Source organism: Neolamprologus brichardi, chromosome 10 (assembly GCF_056152115.1).
Source record: "Neolamprologus brichardi isolate AB-2024 chromosome 10, ASM5615211v1, whole genome shotgun sequence".
Lineage (NCBI taxonomy): Eukaryota > Metazoa > Chordata > Actinopteri > Cichliformes > Cichlidae > Neolamprologus > Neolamprologus brichardi.
Window position 1 is genome coordinate 17,996,199 of NC_142113.1, and position 19,332 is coordinate 18,015,530.

General features: G+C 39.9%; 2 protein-coding genes and 1 non-coding gene across 6 annotated transcripts in view; 2 read left to right on the forward strand and 1 right to left on the reverse strand.

Moving 5' to 3' along the window:
- Positions 1-2,302: 2,302 nt before the first annotated feature.
- On the forward strand, positions 2,303-8,518 carry fhdc3 (FH2 domain containing 3). Of its 2 annotated transcripts, none has more exons than XM_087846840.1 (11): positions 2,303-2,731; positions 3,004-3,065; positions 4,883-4,985; positions 5,298-5,383; positions 5,755-5,855; positions 5,965-6,035; positions 6,137-6,244; positions 6,459-6,529; positions 6,666-6,783; positions 6,877-7,041; positions 7,268-8,518. In XM_087846840.1, exons 1-11 carry the CDS (start codon positions 2,303-2,305, stop codon positions 8,303-8,305), a joined length of 2,352 nt encoding a protein of 783 aa, XP_087702966.1. In that variant the 3' UTR covers positions 8,306-8,518. The 2 variants fall into 2 exon arrangements, with proteins under 2 accessions (XP_087702966.1, XP_087702967.1); XM_087846841.1 differs by having other exon boundaries at positions 5,965-6,032.
- A 1,521-nt stretch (positions 8,519-10,039) lies between these two features.
- Positions 10,040-19,332, forward strand: part of trim3b (tripartite motif containing 3b) — a 31,415-nt gene continuing 22,122 nt past the window's right edge. The window contains exons 1-2 of one of the 3 annotated variants that reach the window (XM_087847328.1): positions 10,040-10,191; positions 11,579-11,651. The gene's annotated coding sequence lies outside the window, so the exon portion shown is untranslated. Of the gene's footprint in view, positions 10,192-11,578; positions 11,652-14,895; positions 15,111-19,332 lie in introns of those variants that run through there. The other 2 variants (XM_087847330.1, XM_087847329.1) reach the window with 2 other exon arrangements.
- Positions 10,854-10,925, reverse strand: trnaw-cca (transfer RNA tryptophan (anticodon CCA)). Its single transcript has one exon. It is a non-coding gene; the product is annotated as a tRNA-Trp (tRNA).

The window sequence follows — 19,332 nt, forward strand, 5'->3', positions numbered from 1 at the left end:
TTGCAGCTCCTGTGGGATGTTGCACAGGACCCTGAAGCTCCCAGGCTTCTGGTAGAGGACCTGAGCTTGAATTATTATTTTTTATACATAATATATAATCTTTTTTTTTTAAAGAGATGACACTTGTTTACGTTTCTTTTTTTTTAAAGAACACACTGCACACCATGATATAGGTCAAGTTTTTGGTTCATAACTCTTAATGGGGGTTTTTTAGTCCCAGTTTTATGTGTAAAACTGTTAATTTTGGTATTTTTTTGTAGATTCGTCTAAAGAACTGAGAATAAATGTGCTTTTGTGACCAACTGCTAGTAAAGTGTACAGAGTACATTTTAAAAATCATTATTTGCCAAGTGTTCTGTTAAGGCTTGGCTAGAATGGGCCCAGCAAATGCTCCAATTTAGATGATTTTGCAAAATGTGAAAGAGGACTTTTAACTGTTACAAGTTCTGTTTTTCCTACTGATAAAGACCATGACTGTTCATACTACACCAAAGTCATTAAGTGATGTTTTACACATTTCCAATTTAAGCCAAAAGAGTCAAGCTGACAGACTCGTTACTACAGTATCATTTTTTTTTATCATGTGGAAAAAGTCAGACACTATGTCTGAATTGTGCTTCTTTTTCTTATAGTATTGATTGATTAGATGGTTAGTTAAAATTATGTATACTTACAGAAAGGGGAATTTCACTGGTCCAGCCCACATCAGATCAAAGTGGGTTGACATCTGTGGTGTAGACAACGTTATCCCTTGGTTTGGTCCCTTTTTAATGCTTGAATGATACAGAGGTCAGTGTTGAGTGGCTTAACAAGAACTGGACTGAATATAATTGAAAAAGCAGCCAATGTCTAAAACAAAACTTTGAAAAACCTTCAGAAAGTCTGGAAAACATTTTGTCAAGTTCATTTTAAAACATCTGAAGAAAGTCTGGCTCCTTAGAAGTAAAATATAAAGAAATAAGGGGTGGCTCAAGACATTTGAACAGTACTGTATATCATTCATGATGTCAATGTATATAACACATCCTACAATTAACCTTACTGTTAGAAATAGTCTGGCCTTGTTGATCACCAACTCCTACCTATGTCCTTTACCTATTCCCAGTGGGCGTTCCCACATGGAAATTGGCTTGTATTTGATTGGTGGAGGAGCTTCCCGCACCTGTGACTGCTGTTTGTCAGACTGCCTGCGTTCAGCCAAGAAACGAGGTCAAAACGGAGTGACGATTATAAAACAGAGTATTTAAAAAAAATCCAAAAAAAAAAAAAAAATCACGGTGAGTAAAAATGAAAGGGATGGCTATGATACAGTTAAAGAGCATTTTTGTAAACATGTACGTCCATAAATAAGTTAACTGCGACTTTCATTGAATTCAACATCATTAATGTATTTTTTGAATTAGCTTTGATGGTGGTGATTTGGTTATCTAACATTGGCTGGTTTGTAAAAGCATTAAAAAGCAGCTGTTTTCTCCTGACCACCTACGTAATGCCTAATGAAAAAAACATGTTTAATAAATGCACTTAACCTGTTTTAATACAGTTCTTCTTGGCGTTTGAAGCAATTAGGCTACCCATCTTCTCTTGCCTCTCCACAGAAGGGCGTTCCCTACTGTGGGGGGAAAATGAGTTGAATTTTAATTGGTGGAGACACCTGCACCTGGGACAGCTGTTCGTGATACACGCTGCTGAGTATGTCCGAGCACGCGGCAGGATCACGTCAGAGGATTTGTTTAACAGCGGCGTTTTAAAAGCAAAAGGTGAGTTAAATTAATGATTTCTTTTTCACATAATGTAGAGTTCCGTTACAGTGCCTCTCTCTTTCATCAAGCTGCCTTTTGTGACTAAGACTTAGTATGATGTGTTAACGGCAAGCTGTTGGCAATTTTTACACTGTTTGCAGCTTACTTTTAGTCGCTTAGTTGCCAAGTGCGACTCTGGAAATTGTCAGTGGCTTTTCGCTTGTGACAACTTTTATATTCGACGGCTGAATGGCCTTTTGCCGCTACCAGGTAAGCGTTATAGTTAATTGCCGTTAGCGCTGTTACATCTTCCGCTTTCTTTCTTTCTTTTAAATGAGAAATAGTCCGCTTTTGCCCACTGATATTTTGTGTTGCGTGTTAGTGAGTTAGTTTGATAATTAAGGACAATATTTTATACATGAAGCAAAGGTTTATTGGACAGAATGTCTTTGATATTTTGCTGAATCACCAATTGACCCTCTCTCTCATATATGGAATTATATTTTCCATCAGGTCTGAGTTGTCTGCTGACACTTCCATCATCTCTGGATTAGAGACAGATGGAGGGAGTGCTGATTTTTAAATCGGCTTCTCTTCCCAACTGTTCACCTCCAGACTCGTCTTCTCTTCCTCTGTCAACGCCTTCTGAGCCTCCTGCCATGCATGTCACAACTGTATCTCCAGTACCCCCTCCGCCTCCCCCACCACCACCCCCTCCGCCACCTCCCCCACCTGTCCATTCCTCTTCTTTCGGGTCTCGCAACATTCAGAGACGTTCCATGAAAAAGCTGAACTGGGATACTATTCCCAGCCAGCGTGTCCTGGGCAAACTGAATGTGTGGACATCTAGTCGGCCCCAGAGGGACCTGGTGCTTGATATTCGGAGCATGGAGGAATTGTTCAGTCACGTAGACAAACGGGCCTCACTGTGCACTTCAACAAACCTGAAGAAATGTGATGGCACAGATCACCTTCCACAGGAGCCTCAGGTAAAGGGTTCATTGTACCTGATGCAGATGCTCTAAATTATTATGGCCACAAAACACAGAAGGAACAAGCAAGGGAAGTGATTAACAGACATGGGAAGTAATTTTAGAAAAGTTCCACGCTAATCAAGTCCTGAGGGCAGAAGTGAAACTGTTCTGAAAGCATTTCAGCTTCCTCCAAAACTATTTTGCCTTGTAGTATAGATTATCCACTTTTCCTCTTATCTAAATACGTATTTTGTTTTTACATTTGTGTGTGACGTTGTTGTCTTTAGGTCACAATTCTCGACTCCAAAAGAAGTATGAATATCGGAATCTTCCTGAGGCATTTTAAGAGGTAATGATGCTGCTGAAGTGTAGCGACGCATGATACCAGTGATGAAAAGAACTGCTTAAAAGTAAAAGAACATGATTAAAATGGCAGTGAAAGAGCACTGCAGTGCACCATTTGAAGACAATAACACAACAAGAACTAAATTGTCTTTTAAATTGAGTAACTACAGGAAGCGCTGGTCGGGGCAGTGCTTTTAACATCAAACACAGTCAGAAATTCGGATCTTGACGCATGAGTCACTTCCGCTATGCTAATCATCTTCCAGCTGACAGGCTCTTTATCTTAGTTAACCATATGTAAATAAATGGAAATAAAATTTTAACCTTCAATGAAAGGTGTTAGCACTAACAGTAAGGGCAATGCCTTTTTAAAAACTTTTATGACACACTTTAATATCTAAATTAGAGGGAAGCATACTGCAAAGTAAGTGAGGCTCAACAGAGATGAGGGAACATGCTCGATGTGTTTGCTATGAGGGATTATCATCGTACTCGCCTTCACACAGTTCCTCTTTAACAACTCATTAAGTTTCTGTTCTGTGTTGCTGGGTGAGCTGTGTCATTGTGTGACAGCTGATTTTTGGGGCCCTCTGAGCAGTGATGAGTCGCCTTTTTGTTTTTGCACATGTACCTTTGTTTCCGAAATTATCACGCTGGCTAGCAGTTGGTGTCGGTTTGCTTCATATCAAGATGGTTGTCACCTTCAGTCCAAAGTTCAATTGGCTCTCACTTTGAATAACAAATTACCGCTCAATGTCTGTCGGCAGCTAAAAGCTGTAATGTCGTCAGCGTTACCATCTCAGTCAAATTAAAAGGGTTTCTGCTTTTGCCTGGTAGTGACTTCATAAAGCTATTTGTATGTTGTCATTTACTGCTATTGCACGTATACTATTAAGCTTGCTGTAAAATCAGAAATTTGTCACATACAACTTTTTGACTACAAAACTTCCTGAATTCACAGTTTTAGTATTTCTATCAGTTATGATCTACTGTTAGGACCTGAAGTATTTGAACAATTTTTATTTTTACTCCTAAATTGTGCATAAAAATGTTTGTATGGATGGAAGTGAATCATCCAAAATGGTTAACATTGGTGCTCCTCGCCATCAAACATGAATGCATTATCTTTGTCAAACTCTTGAATTTAAGCTAAAAGTGTGTACTTTGCTCACATCCTTAGTGCTTTATTTATTATTATGTATTTTTTTCTTCTTCCTTCTCATTGGGTTTTAGTTTCAGTTGGTTTCCACACTGGGGGGTTTGGTTAAGTTTTTCTATGGTTTAAAAATGTTTAGCTTTTGTTAGTTTCACTGTTAGTTTTTTATTCACCAAGATTTAGGAAAATTAGTTACAGGTATTACAATGCAGACTTTCAAAAGCAGATGATTCTCAGTGTCAGACATCCAGTCTTGTCCCCCCAAAACCTTGGTCTTTATATTTGAACTACATTGTTGTTTGTTTATTTATTTGTTTATTTTTTCAGTTTTAGTTTTTAAAACCTTAGCGAAGCGACGAGGCTAAAGCTGAAAAGCTGTCAATGTCCAAATATTTATGGGCCTAACTGTGTCTCTTGGTTACACTTGAAGGGTTTACAACCAGTGCTACTGTAGAAGAAACTTCTCACCAGCAGTGTGGATAACTGAGGGAAGCGAGTCTTTGTGGCTTTCACGTTGTCTTGAGATAAATGTAAACTAGTGGCAGCATGGAAAATGGAAAACTGCGATAACTCTACAGTACTGTATTTAATCGGTCACGCTGATATGGCGAGAACTGAGTTAGATAATCTTCTTGTGACTGCTGTCTTTTTGTCTCCCTCCACAGGCCTGTGACAGAAATTGTGCAGGACATTTATCAAGGGAACTGGCTCCGGTTTGGAAATGGGAAGTTGAAAGAGCTTTGTAAGCTGCTGCCAGAGGAAAGTGAGGTAACAGCAGCTCCCACCATTGCTTCCCTCTTTTGTTTTTGTTTTTTTTTTTTAGCTTTGGTCACCTGTGCATAATATTAACTTAATGATTATTTAAAGTATTTTTACATAAGCACTGCCAGACTGAGTAGTCTTCTGAAATATGTTTTTCTTTGAGACAGTTAATTTATTAAAATATAATTTTGTGACAGTGTATATGTATGTTCATTATCAGATGCATTTTATTTGGCCATTCCAAATAATTTTGTCTTGTAATCTCTCCAACTGGCATGAATATTGTCCTTGTTTACTGACACTCGTGTCAATGCACAGGTCAAACTGCTGATGTCGTTCAGTGGAAACCTTTCTGTTTTGGCTGAGGCTGACCAGTTTATGGTCCAGCTGGTCAAAGTACCATGGTGCGTATGGAGTTTTCTAAAGCAGGGTTTTCAGTATTTATTTATTTTTGTCCTTTTTGGGGTGGTGTAACTCACACATTTGTGAAATATTTGAATGCATATTAAATAAATGTTGCTTGAGATCTCAGATAAGCTTTGTTTGAAATATTTAACAATTTGCCACATACCAGCTCTTTGATTCATAGTCGTGCTGACAGTTTAAACATAAACCGTATTGTTTGTCTTTTGTATGATGTCGTTTTATAATTCTGCCAATTTTCCATAGGTCTAATTTTGAAGTGTTCACTTTAAAATGTTTCTCCACACTCAACAATGGGTTTAGAAAAACACAATGACAACAGCTAATGCAGTTATTTGTTTCTTGCCTTTAGCTATGAGGAACGGTTAAAAATGATGGTGCTAAGGGAGGAATTTTTTCCTCTAATGGAGGAGGTGAAGAACTCAGTTGGCGTCATGTTCAAAGCAGCTAATGGTAATACTTTACACACATCCATTGAGCTGACATATCAAGTTCTACTAGAATTACACGACCTGTCTATTTTGATGGTTAAATGAAGTTTTCTTCCGCATTATTTTCTCAGAACTGTTGGACTGTGATGACCTCCACTCGGTCATTCGGCTGGTATTAAAAGCCGGGAACTACATGAACGCTGTTGGTATTTTTCTACACTGTTACACATTTAAGCTATATATATTTATTTATTTTCCCCAGGTCTTCATAGCTATTTTACTTATTGTTCATTTATTATTTAGGGTGGTCACAATTCCAATGTTATTGGCTTTAGGATGACCTCTCTGCTTAAGCTGGCAGACACAAAGGCCAACAAGCCAGGCATGAACCTCATGCACTACGTTGCCAAGGTGAGGAGGATCCTTGAAATGGAGGGATTCACATTTTGATTAAATCACAATGAATGAATTTTGGGAAGATCTTTTGCTTATCTAAAAAGCCTTTAACTCTCACTAGTCAGCCCAGTTGACTGATGTTCTGTCATCCTCAGATCTAAACTTTTATTTAACAAATTTATCCTGCAGCATTATTTTTTTTTTCTTACTCCTTATCTCTCACCCACAGCAAGCAGAATACATTGATTCTGAGTTACTGACCTTTCCCAACCAGCTTGAACATATTGGGATGGCATCAAGGTGGTTATCACTTCATATCATGTCATTTCATTGTCAGTTTAATTGCTGTCACATCATTTGTTTATAGAAAATCGGTGAATAGTTCTGCACTGACGATGTCACTTTTTTTCCCACAAATGTGCAAATGCTACCAAAGGATTTGTAAAGAGGAGGTCATCTCAGATTTTGAGAGGGAAGTCAAGAAGATCAAAGAAGTGAAATTGTACAGCAGCAGACATCCTGGCCTCGTACAACAAATGGAGACGTTTTTAATTGTAAAAAATTCTCTTCTTATTTGACTTTTTTTAAATGGCTCAATTTAAGATTGACTATTTTGTAATGTATAAAATCTCTGAATAACTTCTCAGAGGGCTGAGGCCAAGCTTGCAGAAGTGGAGTCCTCTCTCCAGGAGTTAAAATCTGTGAGCAATGCTGTTGCTGAATATTTCTGTGAAGACCCATCTACCTTTAAATTAGAGGAGTGCTGCTCTATTTTTCACTCATTTTGCAAGAGGTTTGACACAGCTGTGCAGGTAAGAATGTAATTTTGTGCAATAAAATATTAACCAATGAAGATTCATCAGGGCAATATATAAAACTTTGATTTTAAAGGTGTATTGTAATTCTCAAATTTTAAACCTGAGGGTTTAATGTTGAGAACTTTGAATTGCCTTGACATGCAAAATTGTGCTCTTGCACTCTTTGCATTAAGCTGCTGAGTTGTATCTTCCTAAATATACCCTCTCTTCACTGCTTTAGGAAAACCGAGAGCGAGAGGAAGCAGAGCGGCGGCACAAGCGGAAGGAGAGCATGCGTATAGCACCCAAACGCCGATCCACAGCATCAGGACCCAACGGTGAGTCGTCAAGCCTGGAGTCGGCCCTGCACAACTTTCTGTCTACAGTCCCAGAAGGCTTGGCCAGATGCAGAAAGAATGCCCTGCCCCCAATCGAAGGGTCACCCTCGGAGTGCTCTTCCCGGACTGATTCATCGGTAGAAACATCTGAGCAAAGTCCCCGTTCTAACCAAGAGAGTCATAAGAAACCATTCCAAGCACAAAAAGAGAATAAAGACATGACAAAACTGGAAAACAAAGAAGCCGAGAAGATGGAAAAGATCTCTCTGAATGTGCTTTGCTACCAAAAAACCACAAAAAGCCTCAACTGTGAGAGAGGTTCAGGTACTCCTTGTCATTTGCAGAGAGAGCAAGACACACTTGCTACTCCAAAAACACCTCGACCTAGGACCAGAGACTACTTCTTTGCCAGCAATGGGGATGTGAGCTCCCCATGGACTATCCTGAGCCCTTTTACTTGCACTCAGAAAACCAGCCCCCAGAGAAACAGACCAGCCCACCAACGCAGGCTGTCATCCACATATGGTGGCGACAACCTTGATGATGGTGTGTGGAAGAGCAATGAGGGCAATGATGCACCCAAATCTGTCAGTGAGACATCTCCATCTAGGGGTTCTGGTTTTCTTCCTGAATGCCCCAATCGGAGAGGTTTGTCGCAGGGTACCACCTACAGGTCTCATTCTGTTGATGAAGCTGTGCAGTCCCCTCCATCTGGCTTCCGACTGGGAGACCTGCTGCAGAAACACGCATCTCACAGGTCATTCTCCTCTGGCTCAAGGACGGAAAGTGTAGCAAAAGAGGAAACTGGAATTAGTAAGGCTGGGAATAATGCAGAAGGGCAGGTGAGCACCTCTGGATTTATATCCTTCTTCAGGCGTATTGGAGGCAGAAGCAAACCCGGTGATTTGGAAGAGCAAAATTTCAAAGGCTCAAGTACTTAATATAAGAATTTTTTTGGAGATGGAAACCAAGCTTTGCCTTTTTTGTTAAAAACTGTCTTTTTTTTTATGTTATGGTTTTACCCTTCAGTGGAAACAAGGCAAACATGGACTTGCTTTGAACTGAAGGTTTTGATTTTTGAGAGTAACCACATTCAAAAATCGCAACAGGTTCCTCACATTTTTGTCTTTTTTGTATGAAATAAAGGCTGACAATCTACCTTTTAAATTTTTATCTGTAATATTGGCTGTAGTCACAAATGGTAAATAACTGTTGAAATTAAATTGTTGTCTCATATACTATTGTTGTGACTTTCTTGGATGTCTGACTGAGGGTAACTTCATCTTGGTGATACCTGCTCAGTTTCCAGTTAGCCTTTGACCTCATCTATTATTTCTTTAGTCCTTTTTACTTAATGAGTATGCCTTGGATTTGAGGTATATCAATTATGCTTTTAGCTCACACAGTAGTCCGTGGCTCCTCCAGAACTGTTTCATAGGGTAGGCCATTTTGGGGCCACTAAAAATATTGGGGTTGCACACCACAAACAGAATTTCCGGTTTTATTGTTTCATTTTCAAATTAGGTTACTTGGGAAAATTTGGCAAAAGGAGAAAGTAAAGAGTTGTATGCTCAGATAATTTCATAGTAAAGTTTATATTATTGAAAATTGGTACGGATTTTGAAATCCATGATTGTTTTAATTCTTTGTTTGACTCCCAATCATCACTTTAATGATTCTCAGCAGAGCTGAGCAGAAGCAGCTTAACTCCATTCTGGGAGACTGAATCTCAACTTAAAAGCCAACTTCTTTAGAAAAGACATGAGTATTCGATCATGTAAAAGTGTGAACTGTTGCCCGTCTCTACGTTGGCCCTGAGATGAAGCAGCTTTTCTGCAACCTTATTATCATATTAAAAGCATAGGACTGTCTTGCCTGGGGGCCCGGGGTCCCTACTGCCCCCACTTTGATGGGGCTCCTGACTGTAGTAACTAAAATGAGCCTTTGCTGAGGACACATTGCTGTTGATCTCCTCATGCTGTCCTGGTGTCTCTGCTCAGCAGTAGATAAGATTTTGGATAAAGAGGCATTCAGTGCTGTTGCTTGGGTTACAGGGTTTGTTTACAGCCATTTTGAGCTCACAGTATAATAATGCATCCTGGAACAAACTGCTTCATACAAGCTCCTTTCTGACTGTTCTTTGGCCTCCCACATCCATCCCTCCCACCAGCAAGTGCTCCGTGTGGACATTTGCAGTTGCCTGGCATTTCAAATTAAAGAGTAGAGTGAATAGGGAGTTCTGGAAAGATTTGGACTACTTGGTCTGCCAAACTCGTGGCTATAAGCATGTAAAAAGCTCTTTTTGTCAGAGGTGCTTACTTTCAGAGCATAGGCTTCCATTAAGTGGAGATGAAATTAAAGGAGCGGTACATAAGCAGCAACTGGCCTGTCTGATGTAAAACTAGAGCTCCAGTGTACAATCGGACCATTGTGATAGACTGTTGAGCACAGTGAGTCTGTCTCATGTGAGTCAACTCCCTAGGACAAGAGGTGACCTGCTGTCTTAGCCAAGCTGCACTCTCACTAGGGCCATGCTAATGAAGTGTTCGGAGTTTAGTGTGTCCCAGTGAAAGATGAGAAAGGAGGTGGGGAGGGGGAAACTTGGACTGAGAAGTGAGAGAGGGAGGGAGACTTTCAACTTGTTTTGTGATGAAGCATTTAAGCCGAGAGGAACATTTGAGAGGAGAGAGGGAGTCATTGTCTTCATAACACAGAAAACTAAAAGGGAATGTATACAACCAAGGAACACAAGGACTTCCAGCAAATAAGGTGACCGCCCTGGATGTTTGTTTTGTTAAATGTGGGGACTGGAGTTTGGACCAAAAAGGTAGATAAACACTAAACATATTAATAGAATGCATTACAACATAATAGGAAAGTGATTTTAGTCTGTAGACAGGTGTTGTTTTAATTTATTCTGCTGAAAATTGTTTGTCTAGTGTAGTAATAGATACAAGAGTTAGACTGTTTGCAAAGTGCTCCATTTAGATTTGAGGTTGGACAGGAAAACCACGAAGAATCCACTCGTGATAAACTCAAGCGTGTTTCCAGAACAGCACATTAGACTTTAACCTTTAATGCGACTTCAAGTCAGGGATCCTCTGTGAGGCACCTCTGCTTTACAGGGGGAAAGGAATGGTTAAGCTTTTCGGCTCTCGTGTCTAACCACGGGGAAACAGGACTGTGTTTCTGGTTGAAGACCATTCCTCAGCCTCCGTGGCTATCACCACATACGTGTACATTTTAATGCGGTGCTAAACTGATGTGAAGTTAGTCTGACAGGTTATGATGGTTCATTCAGACTTTTTAAAACTCAGATTAATAAAATTAACTGGACTTGCGTGAAGATATTGTCGGTAGACGGTCAACGTAAACGCATTCTTAAAGCAGTTAACACGTTCAGCGTTAAGACACCTTGGTTGTATTGTTGTTCCGCTATAATTGGCAAATTTAAGGCAAATTGCAAGCGTGTGAAAGAAGAAATAGATATGACCCCGACGTGATTTGAACACGCAACCTTCTGATCTGGAGTCAGACGCGCTACCGTTGCGCCACGAGGTCTCTGCGATGGCCAGCCAGACACCAGTGCTCATGTGGCTGTGTGTCGACGGTTACGTCTGCGCATTTTATTTCCCTGTCTATCCGTGCCGAACGTTTATCTCATTGATCACAAAGAAATCGTTTATTTATTGAAAGTTTCAACGTGCTTCTCACATACCAAAATTATCGCATGTGTTTCACTTTGTAAATACTTTAAAAACCAAAAGTATTTACACCATAGCTGTTCTGATTTTACCAAAATTTGAGATCTCATGTAAGATACTTTGTCGGTTTATGGTCTTTTGGGGTTTTTTGGGTTTTTTTGTTTTGCACAGCATGTACGTCCACCATATAAAACAATTCATCGACATCCATATTAAATATGAACGCGTTGCAGGGTCCAAATCTTTCAGTAGATGGCGCAATTTATCCGAGGTTAATCATAGGGTGCCAAGCCACAGAGGAATCCACAAAATCAAAGTTTTAAAATTCATGCTTTTGACAAAAGTAATGCAATCTATGGTGAAGTGCACGTGACATATTGTGTTGTTGAACTCTACAAAATCTAAAGGAGTGGGTGTAAATGAATCGCTCAAACGTAATGTCGAAGGTGCTTGGTTTGTGTGCTTTGAGTTATGCGCGTTTGTTGCTAATCCCGGCTATTCTCTATCCAGGTGGAAAAATCATTTTGAACACTTACCTGCTGTCATTTATTAGCAGCCGGATTGTACATTACAAAATGGACGGGTAAGTACATACAATTCATATAACAACTTATTTTGTGTATGTGTGTGTTTTCCCCTTTGACCACATTTTGTTTTTATTTTTATCATCACTATATTTTTTGTCACTATATGTTCTGATACATCATTTGTTGTCATCACTGTAACCTAAAGCAGTGATATCCATTAGTCACATATAAATAATCCTGCACAGGGCTGAAAGTGGTTACTCGCATTAGGCTGTTCGCTGGTGAGATGGGTGTTAGCATCAGGGAGCTCCAGCAGTGCAGGGCTCATTGATTATCTGGGTAAATGTCAGTGTTGGAGCATGCAATTAATATTAATATCTTCTCTGGTAATTTATTTTTTATTGCAACTTCAAAGGCAAATTTACTTTCAGTCATTTTTGATTTCATTTTAGAAGCAGCACTATTGACAGAGAGGACATGTTTTGCATGTCTATTAAAGTATCCACCACATAGTTAGTTTTGCACAGAAATTCTCGCTTAATATAAAGATATGCATGCCTAGATTGACCTAGATTGTCTTTTAGGCTTCACTTTAGAGTATCCATAAAGTGGTATGCCTTTTTTGAGCCATAACCAACAGTTTTAGCTGTTGTTATGGCACACACATACTGATTGACTTCACATCATATTTTCCCTGTGTGCAAAACTGAAAAATAACTATCAAAAAAGCCAAATAACAATATAATAGTTTCATTTTCTATGTGGTTTCATCATATTAACAAAATCTGGAAAGGTTGTGACTTTTTGGTGACTTGTAACTTTCCCTTATAAGTAGTTCTTCTGGCTATAATAAAAGGCCATCCCTTAATATACTCTGGGTAATTGTCAGACTTCAGAAAAGTGTATGTTCTTCAGAGCCAACCAGTCAAAATGCAGGACATTGGCTCAAGATGTAGTTTAGGGGGACAAGGAATAAAAATGTTGTGTTGCCCCACATAAAAAGGGACCCTAGGCATGCCTGTTGATGTGTATTTGTTTTGTGTTTGGACAACACATAAAGACTTATGCCACATGTCATAATTCCTCTTGTTGCTGTGAGGCAAAAAAAAGAAGAAAAAAAAACACTACTAAAAAAAATAGTACTGAAAGAACTTCATTGGCTCCCAGTACAGTGTAGAATTCCCTTTCCTTTTTGTTAGTTAATAAAGCCCCAAATGGTTTGCCTCAGGGGCAGATACTGTGGTGGCATGGGGTGGTATGTGCCACCCCTAGTGCCACAGTAGTTTTGCATATGAATCAAAATAAGCTGGGATTAGGAATAAGAGCATAGCTACAACTGAGACCAATAACTGTGCAAGAGCACATTTTGAATTAATACCGTGGGCAATTCAGATTTCAACAAGGTCACATTTTTTTATGTAACTGAAATGTTTAGTAATTTGGGTTAAAGCCCATAAGAAAGTTACAGACTATGATTATATGAAACATGTGTATACCTGCTGCAGTTGATGTATTTTAACCATGTGTAGTACATATTACAGAATGTAATGCCTGCATATGTGTGACAAAATGGCTTTGATTTTGCCATCCCATCTGATTTCCATGCCACCCTTGTGTCACCCTAAAAAATTCCTCTAGATCTGCCCCTGGTTGGCCTCACAGTAGATTTCTGACGTGCTCACTCTTCTGTCATCTGGCTTTTAACTGTTTCCAGTGTTAGCTCTAGGTGTGCTGAAGGTGCTTTCAGTTAATTGTGGTTCAGTTCTTTGGAACAAACCTGGAGACATGAGATAGGATACAATATACTTTACTGTCTCCTTAGAAAAATTTGTTGGGGACTTAAGTGCTGTTATAGGAGCTGCTTTTAAAGAAAGGAGAAATAATCAATAGTTTAAAAACCAGATGTGTTTCGGTAATCACAGATCAATTACATATGTGCACGCATTTATAAACAGACCTTTTTATTTTTAATTCACAGAAGCTTACACTTTTTAAAATCTCCTTAAAATACATATATAGTGTGCTTTTTTTCACTGCCTTACCTGTTATCATTCCTCAAATCCTGTTTTAGTTTGGTAGTCATTTGCCACCAGTGCTTTGCATTTCCTTTTACTGCCCCTGTGGATTTATCTTAATTAGTTTCACCTGTGCCTCATCCCCCTGATTACCCCTCAGTGTGTGTCTGTGTGTGTGAAAATTAATTCAGTGCCTCTGGATTATTTACCCTTTAGTTGCCTTTTATGGACGTTATCATCCGCTTTAAAATAAAGCTCACCTTTTTGTTCAGCCCTGCATTCTGGTCTGAATTTGGGTTTGCTGCCACAGGTGAGTGGTGGTGAAACATGAACTCTTTTTCACTATATTTACTATAAGATCTTGTTTTAGTTCTTGATTATGAACGTCAACAAACCATACCAGTGATTTACACTTTGAATGCGTTATATGCAAATTGGCAAAAATAGTAATTCTTCAGTTATTCAACCATACCTGGAGGTTTTTCTTTTAATTTCAGAAGGTGCAGCTTTTGTGAATTTCATGTCAGGGATGAGAAGCTAACTGGACGGTTTGAGAAAGCGAGGGAGCAGCCATCTGCGTGTTCTGCTGCTCTGGATGCAGTCTCCATGGCAACATAGTGTTCCTGCAGCAAAAATCATGGAAAGACAGCTCGGTCCCAACCCCCAGGCGCATGCACACAGGCACTCCACTCACACTTTTGAGGCAAACGGTGCCTGCTCTGTCCATACATATAGAGATCATACAAGAAACCTGCAGCAGTTTGCCTGTCAAAATTCTTTACGGTACTTCCCATCATAACCACTATGTTTCTCTAGATTCTTAAATAACTCACAAAGACGATGTCCTACCTCCCACCTTCCTCTGATTCTCTTTTATATGGCATTTAATAATTCATTTCATCACTGTTTTAAATTGATGTCCAATTAAATTAGAGTTTCCAACAGGGTTCAGGCGATTTTTGGTCCTCCCATCTCATCTTCCACATCTCTATGCAGAAAGAGAGCCTCTCCTCATGTCAATGAGTGACTGTCTCACAGTTTGGCTTGTTGGATATTTCTCATTATCCTTACACGCGCAATCAAAAAGAGAGGCAGAAGAGTTAAGGGACACCGAGAGCAGGAAATGGAGGGGAAAAAAATCTGTCTTTGTTGCCATCTCCTCTTCACTCTGCTCATCTGTTACACTATTGGACAATCTGGCCCCCTCCCATTTTCACACCAGCCAGTCAGCTTGTACAATATCTCTGTATCTCTTGGCTCTCTCTCTTTCTCTCGCGCTCTCTCAGCTTCTATCTCTCCCTCCTGTTAGCACAAACATACATGTGTTAAAGCCAGATCCCACACGCACACACACCCTGCTTCTGTCTGTCTTACTAGTCTCTGTGTGTGAGGTGCTTTTTGCTTTGACAATGTCAGGTTTTGTGGACGGATATCGCTCCCTCCGGAGGAGAGCGCGCTGAAACTTCCTCCCGCCTCTCTTTCATCTGTCAGGAATCTGCTGTAAGTAAAAATTTTCCCCTCTGACATCCCATCTTATCTTCAACGCCATCCCGCCGATATGCCAGCACATATTTGCTCCACCTACACAGTTTCCTTTCTCCCCTTTGCGGAGGGTGCATACCTCTCCTCCTCTCATGTCTCCCTCTCCACTCCATCACTCTCCCTTATTTCCCCTACCTCCCACTCGAGGATGCACACACCCTATGTTGTCTGTATGCAGAATAATGGTGCAGGCCATTTGCTGGCCTGTGATTGGCTTTTGCCTGAACCTGAATAACCATATTTTGGTTGTGTATGCAAGACACCTTCTATGAGAGTGACTTGACTGTGATTATAGATGAGTGGCGAGATGATATGTAGTTATCTGTGGTGAATAGGTTACTGTGTCCATAATTTGACATGATTGCAGACTCTGAGACACTCAAAAATGTAATTTGCGGCTTGTAGCAACATGCTGTTAAAAGCTTTTTATATATAAAAATGGTTTGCCTAAAGTATGAAAACACAACCTGTTTTCAGCTTACACCAATTTGTAATGTTTATTCTCCACAATTTATAAGATAAAATATCTCTCACCACAAATGTTAGGTGACATCCTTCTACAGCCTATTAGAAAGAAAAATATATCTTTCCAAGCTGTCTGTGTGGTAATAATGCTGTGGCATTAAACTTGGGGCAAGATTGATTTCTCTGTTTCTGAAATATCTTAACTAGAAGTGAAATGTAACGCAGGAGGTTTACACTTCAGCTGTCACCAGTATTACACTTTGATCTCAATATAAATCCTTCCTAGCGCAACCTCACTTTGTTTTCATGCATATGAGGGAATTAGTAGATGGCTTTAACCCTTTAAGACCTACCATAGAACCAAGTCTGCCAGAGCTTATATTATATTTTTACATGCTGTGGAGCCATTTTTGGGAGCATTTCAAGTTGATATACATCAATACAACCATTACAGCCCAAATTTTAATAATATGTATGCATTAAGTGCATAGTAATTACATAAATTGCAAAAAGGTGCAATAAACTACAAAAAAATTGCAAATCGTTTTTGGTTTTTTAACATATATTTCTAGTTAGAGAAATTTAAAAGGCTTATCCCTCAATACTGTAAATACAAAAAAGTTGCACAAAATAGTTTCCCACGACAGGAAATTTATTTTAAGTGTCTTCATAGTTTTATTTTTGAAATACACCAATTTTTATATACTGCAGGAAAAACGAAAATAAATCTGCAAATTTGCAAAATAACAGCATATGCATCAAATTAAACTATTTCCAGCAGTGCAATATGAGTCCTAAGCATCCCAGAAACGACACAGAAAGTCATAAAGTCAAACATAACTTTTAAAAACTCCAGTATAGACTCATAAGGCCCTGATGGTAAAAAACTACATTTCCGCAAATGACGTTTCGGGCAGGTCATGGCGGACATGCTATAGTTCGCGCTGATGGACGAAGGAAGTGTTACAAACAGCTGATCTGATCGGCAAAGCGTGTTTCTGGAATATTATGTTTTTGTTGCTGCAAGTGCTTTTTATGCAATTTTTGCAAAGCTATATGTGGAAGGAAACTGTGACTTAGGACAAGCTGATGGCATAAGATTTAAGTACAACTCCTCCGGTTTCATATGCAAAAAAAATTATTGCGCTAGCTTACGTGGTTGCAGTGTTACCGGGATTTAAAAATAGTTACGCAAAACGGAGCATGCCTGCTCGACCGGCTTTAAAGGGTTAACAGAGCTCTCTTGAGCCTTGAGACTTGAAGCACTCTTGAAACAGTGATCCAGGAGAACGTTTGGTTACCAGAGTAACCCTGATTATCTGAAAGATCTCAATATAGGAAGTGCCTTGTGGACACCAATATAACCAATCACTTCCAGGACACAGGTCCCCTGATCCCTTTCATAATGCCCTCTGGCCAAGTATCAGGCATTCTTCATGTATTTCTTCCATGTGCAAGTAGGGTAGTTTGGTGAGATACTTGCTTGGTTTTCAGAGAACCAGGTTACTCTGGTAACCAAATGTTCTCCTGGTTTTTGTGTACAGGACAAAGTGAACTTGCCCGTGGCTGCCGTCGGAAAATGGCAGTAGGCAAATAGCCAGTAGCTCCAGTGTAGGTAGATAAGTAGATTGGATCACCTTAGAGATGACGATGAAGTTGGAGGCAAAACTGCAGACAGGAACTATGGCTAGATCAATCGTATCACTGATTGTTTTTGCCGTTGCAAAAGGAAGCAATATGACATTTTTGAGTGGAAGTGCCTTTAAGTCAATGTAGTCCAAAGGTAGTTCTGAGAGTGGCTCCAACATTATGAGTAAATCCCAGGATTTACATTCTTGTAAAATGGTTATGGTAAATGGATTGGTTCTTATATAGCGCTTTTCTACTCTGTCTGAGCACTCAAAGCGCTTTATACAACTAATTCATTCACCCAATCACACCCATTCACACAGGCACTTCTTCTAAGTTTAAGTGCTGCTGAGTATCTAACATTCATACACATTCACACTCCGATGAATGCATCGGAGAGCAACATGGGGTTAGTATCTTGCCCAAGGATATTTGGCATGCAAACCTTCTGGTTAGTGGCTGATCTGCTCTGCCACCTGAGCTACAGCCACCCCTATATATGTATATCTCGTATAGGTCAACCTCACGGGGAAATGAAGAGGCCTGAGTTTCCCCGCTGATGGAGCTGCTCCTGATCAGGAGTGCAAATAGCATCCTCCTCATCTTTATCCATTGTCATCTATGAATTCCATGTTATTGTCATTCTTATCTTCTCCATACTCCCCTTCAGAGTCGAGGAGCTGGTTAAAAGAGGGGAAAATTCCGCCCCAGGGTCTCAAGTGCCTGCTGAGCTGGATTATTATTATTAATTGGGACCAGGTTTTGAGGCCACCAACATTAGCAAATGGTGTTCCAGGATTTTGGCTTGCATTCTGCAGCAATTCTGTCAGCGACAGTTGTGCCTGTTTGACACCCATACGTGTGATGCAGAGGAGATGGAGGTCTTTCCTCGACATGGTCAACCCATAAATGACTGAGCAACAGCAGACTGTGTCCCTAACTTTGCCAGCGTTTCCTTCAGAGGATTCAGTGGTAGTCATAACCACTAATGCTTAGCTCTGACAACTAGCAAATAGTAACACAAGCACACTTGTACTTGACATATAAGCTTGATGAGGCATCAGTCTGCATCAATGTGACAACTACTACCAGAAAAATATATTTATGTAATGAAAATATAATTACAACATTATAAAACATAATCCTGAAAGCAGGAAAAACCCACGTTCAGGGACTACCTTGACACACCAAACTGTAGGACAGATAAATGGATAATCCAGGTTCTTGACTGCTGAGGAGCTCTTGTGATCTTCTCAGGGAAGAAAGTGAGAGTGTTGTGGGGCCAGGCGCTGCCGGTAAAGGGTTTTGGAGGACCTGTGACTTTGAGGTGATTGGGCTGTCTTAGACAGATGTAGGGGTAGTGGAGCTTCCGTGATTGGTCACGCCAGAAGGCGCCTCTCATAGAGATACTGAGTGAGGTTTGAAAGAGAACCTCTGGTCATCGTGGGGGGAAGTGGAGACTGGAATGTCCAGCTGGCACGGGAGGAATGTCACTGGAGCTGCATGGGAGGATGAGAGCCAGGCGAGATGTAAACTTCACCATGAAAACACAATTAATGGATACTGTTACTACTGGATTTTCAGCTCTGTTTGTGCTGTAGCTGTTATACACTCCTATTTGACTTGTTAGGGTGTTTGTCACAGTGTTGGAAAGCTGTTATGCTCAAATTTGTAATTGTTCCCTTCATGCACAGTTAAGTATTCACTAACAGCATGAGAGAAATATATTAATTACATCATATATCACAAAAGTAACAGCTGAGCATGATTTGTGAAGATGATCATCCTTGCTTTTTTTTAATTCTTTGTCTCCCTTGCAGACCTGAGCAGTGTTATGATGATTGTGGTGCCTGTTGAACCCACTCTGCACTGTCAAATATTGTTTGCTCTTTTGATATGAACCCCTCGGTGAGGGGATCAGGTCGTCGTGATGAACATACTTATGGCACGCAAACACACGAGTGCAGCTCAAACTTAAGTTTTAACTTTGTGAAGTCTGAAGAAGAGTGTGTCTTTTATTATAGTTCATCTGAGAGATGCAACGGCATACATGATCTTTATGTTTTGTAAATTTGCTATTTAGTTT

What these genes read in the sequence shown, in the direction of transcription:
- fhdc3 (XM_087846840.1), top strand. Translation starts at nt 2,303, where the DNA reads ATGGAGGGAGTGCTGATTTTTAAATCGGCTTCTCTTCCCAACTGTTCA. An exon ending in TTCCTGAGGCATTTTAAGAG is followed by an intron (nt 3,066 to 4,882) that starts GTAATGATGCTG and finishes CTCCCTCCACAG; the next exon opens with GCCTGTGACAGAAATTGTGC. An exon ending in CCGGGAACTACATGAACGCT is followed by an intron (nt 6,036 to 6,136) that starts GTTGGTATTTTT and finishes TTTATTATTTAG; the next exon opens with GGTGGTCACAATTCCAATGT.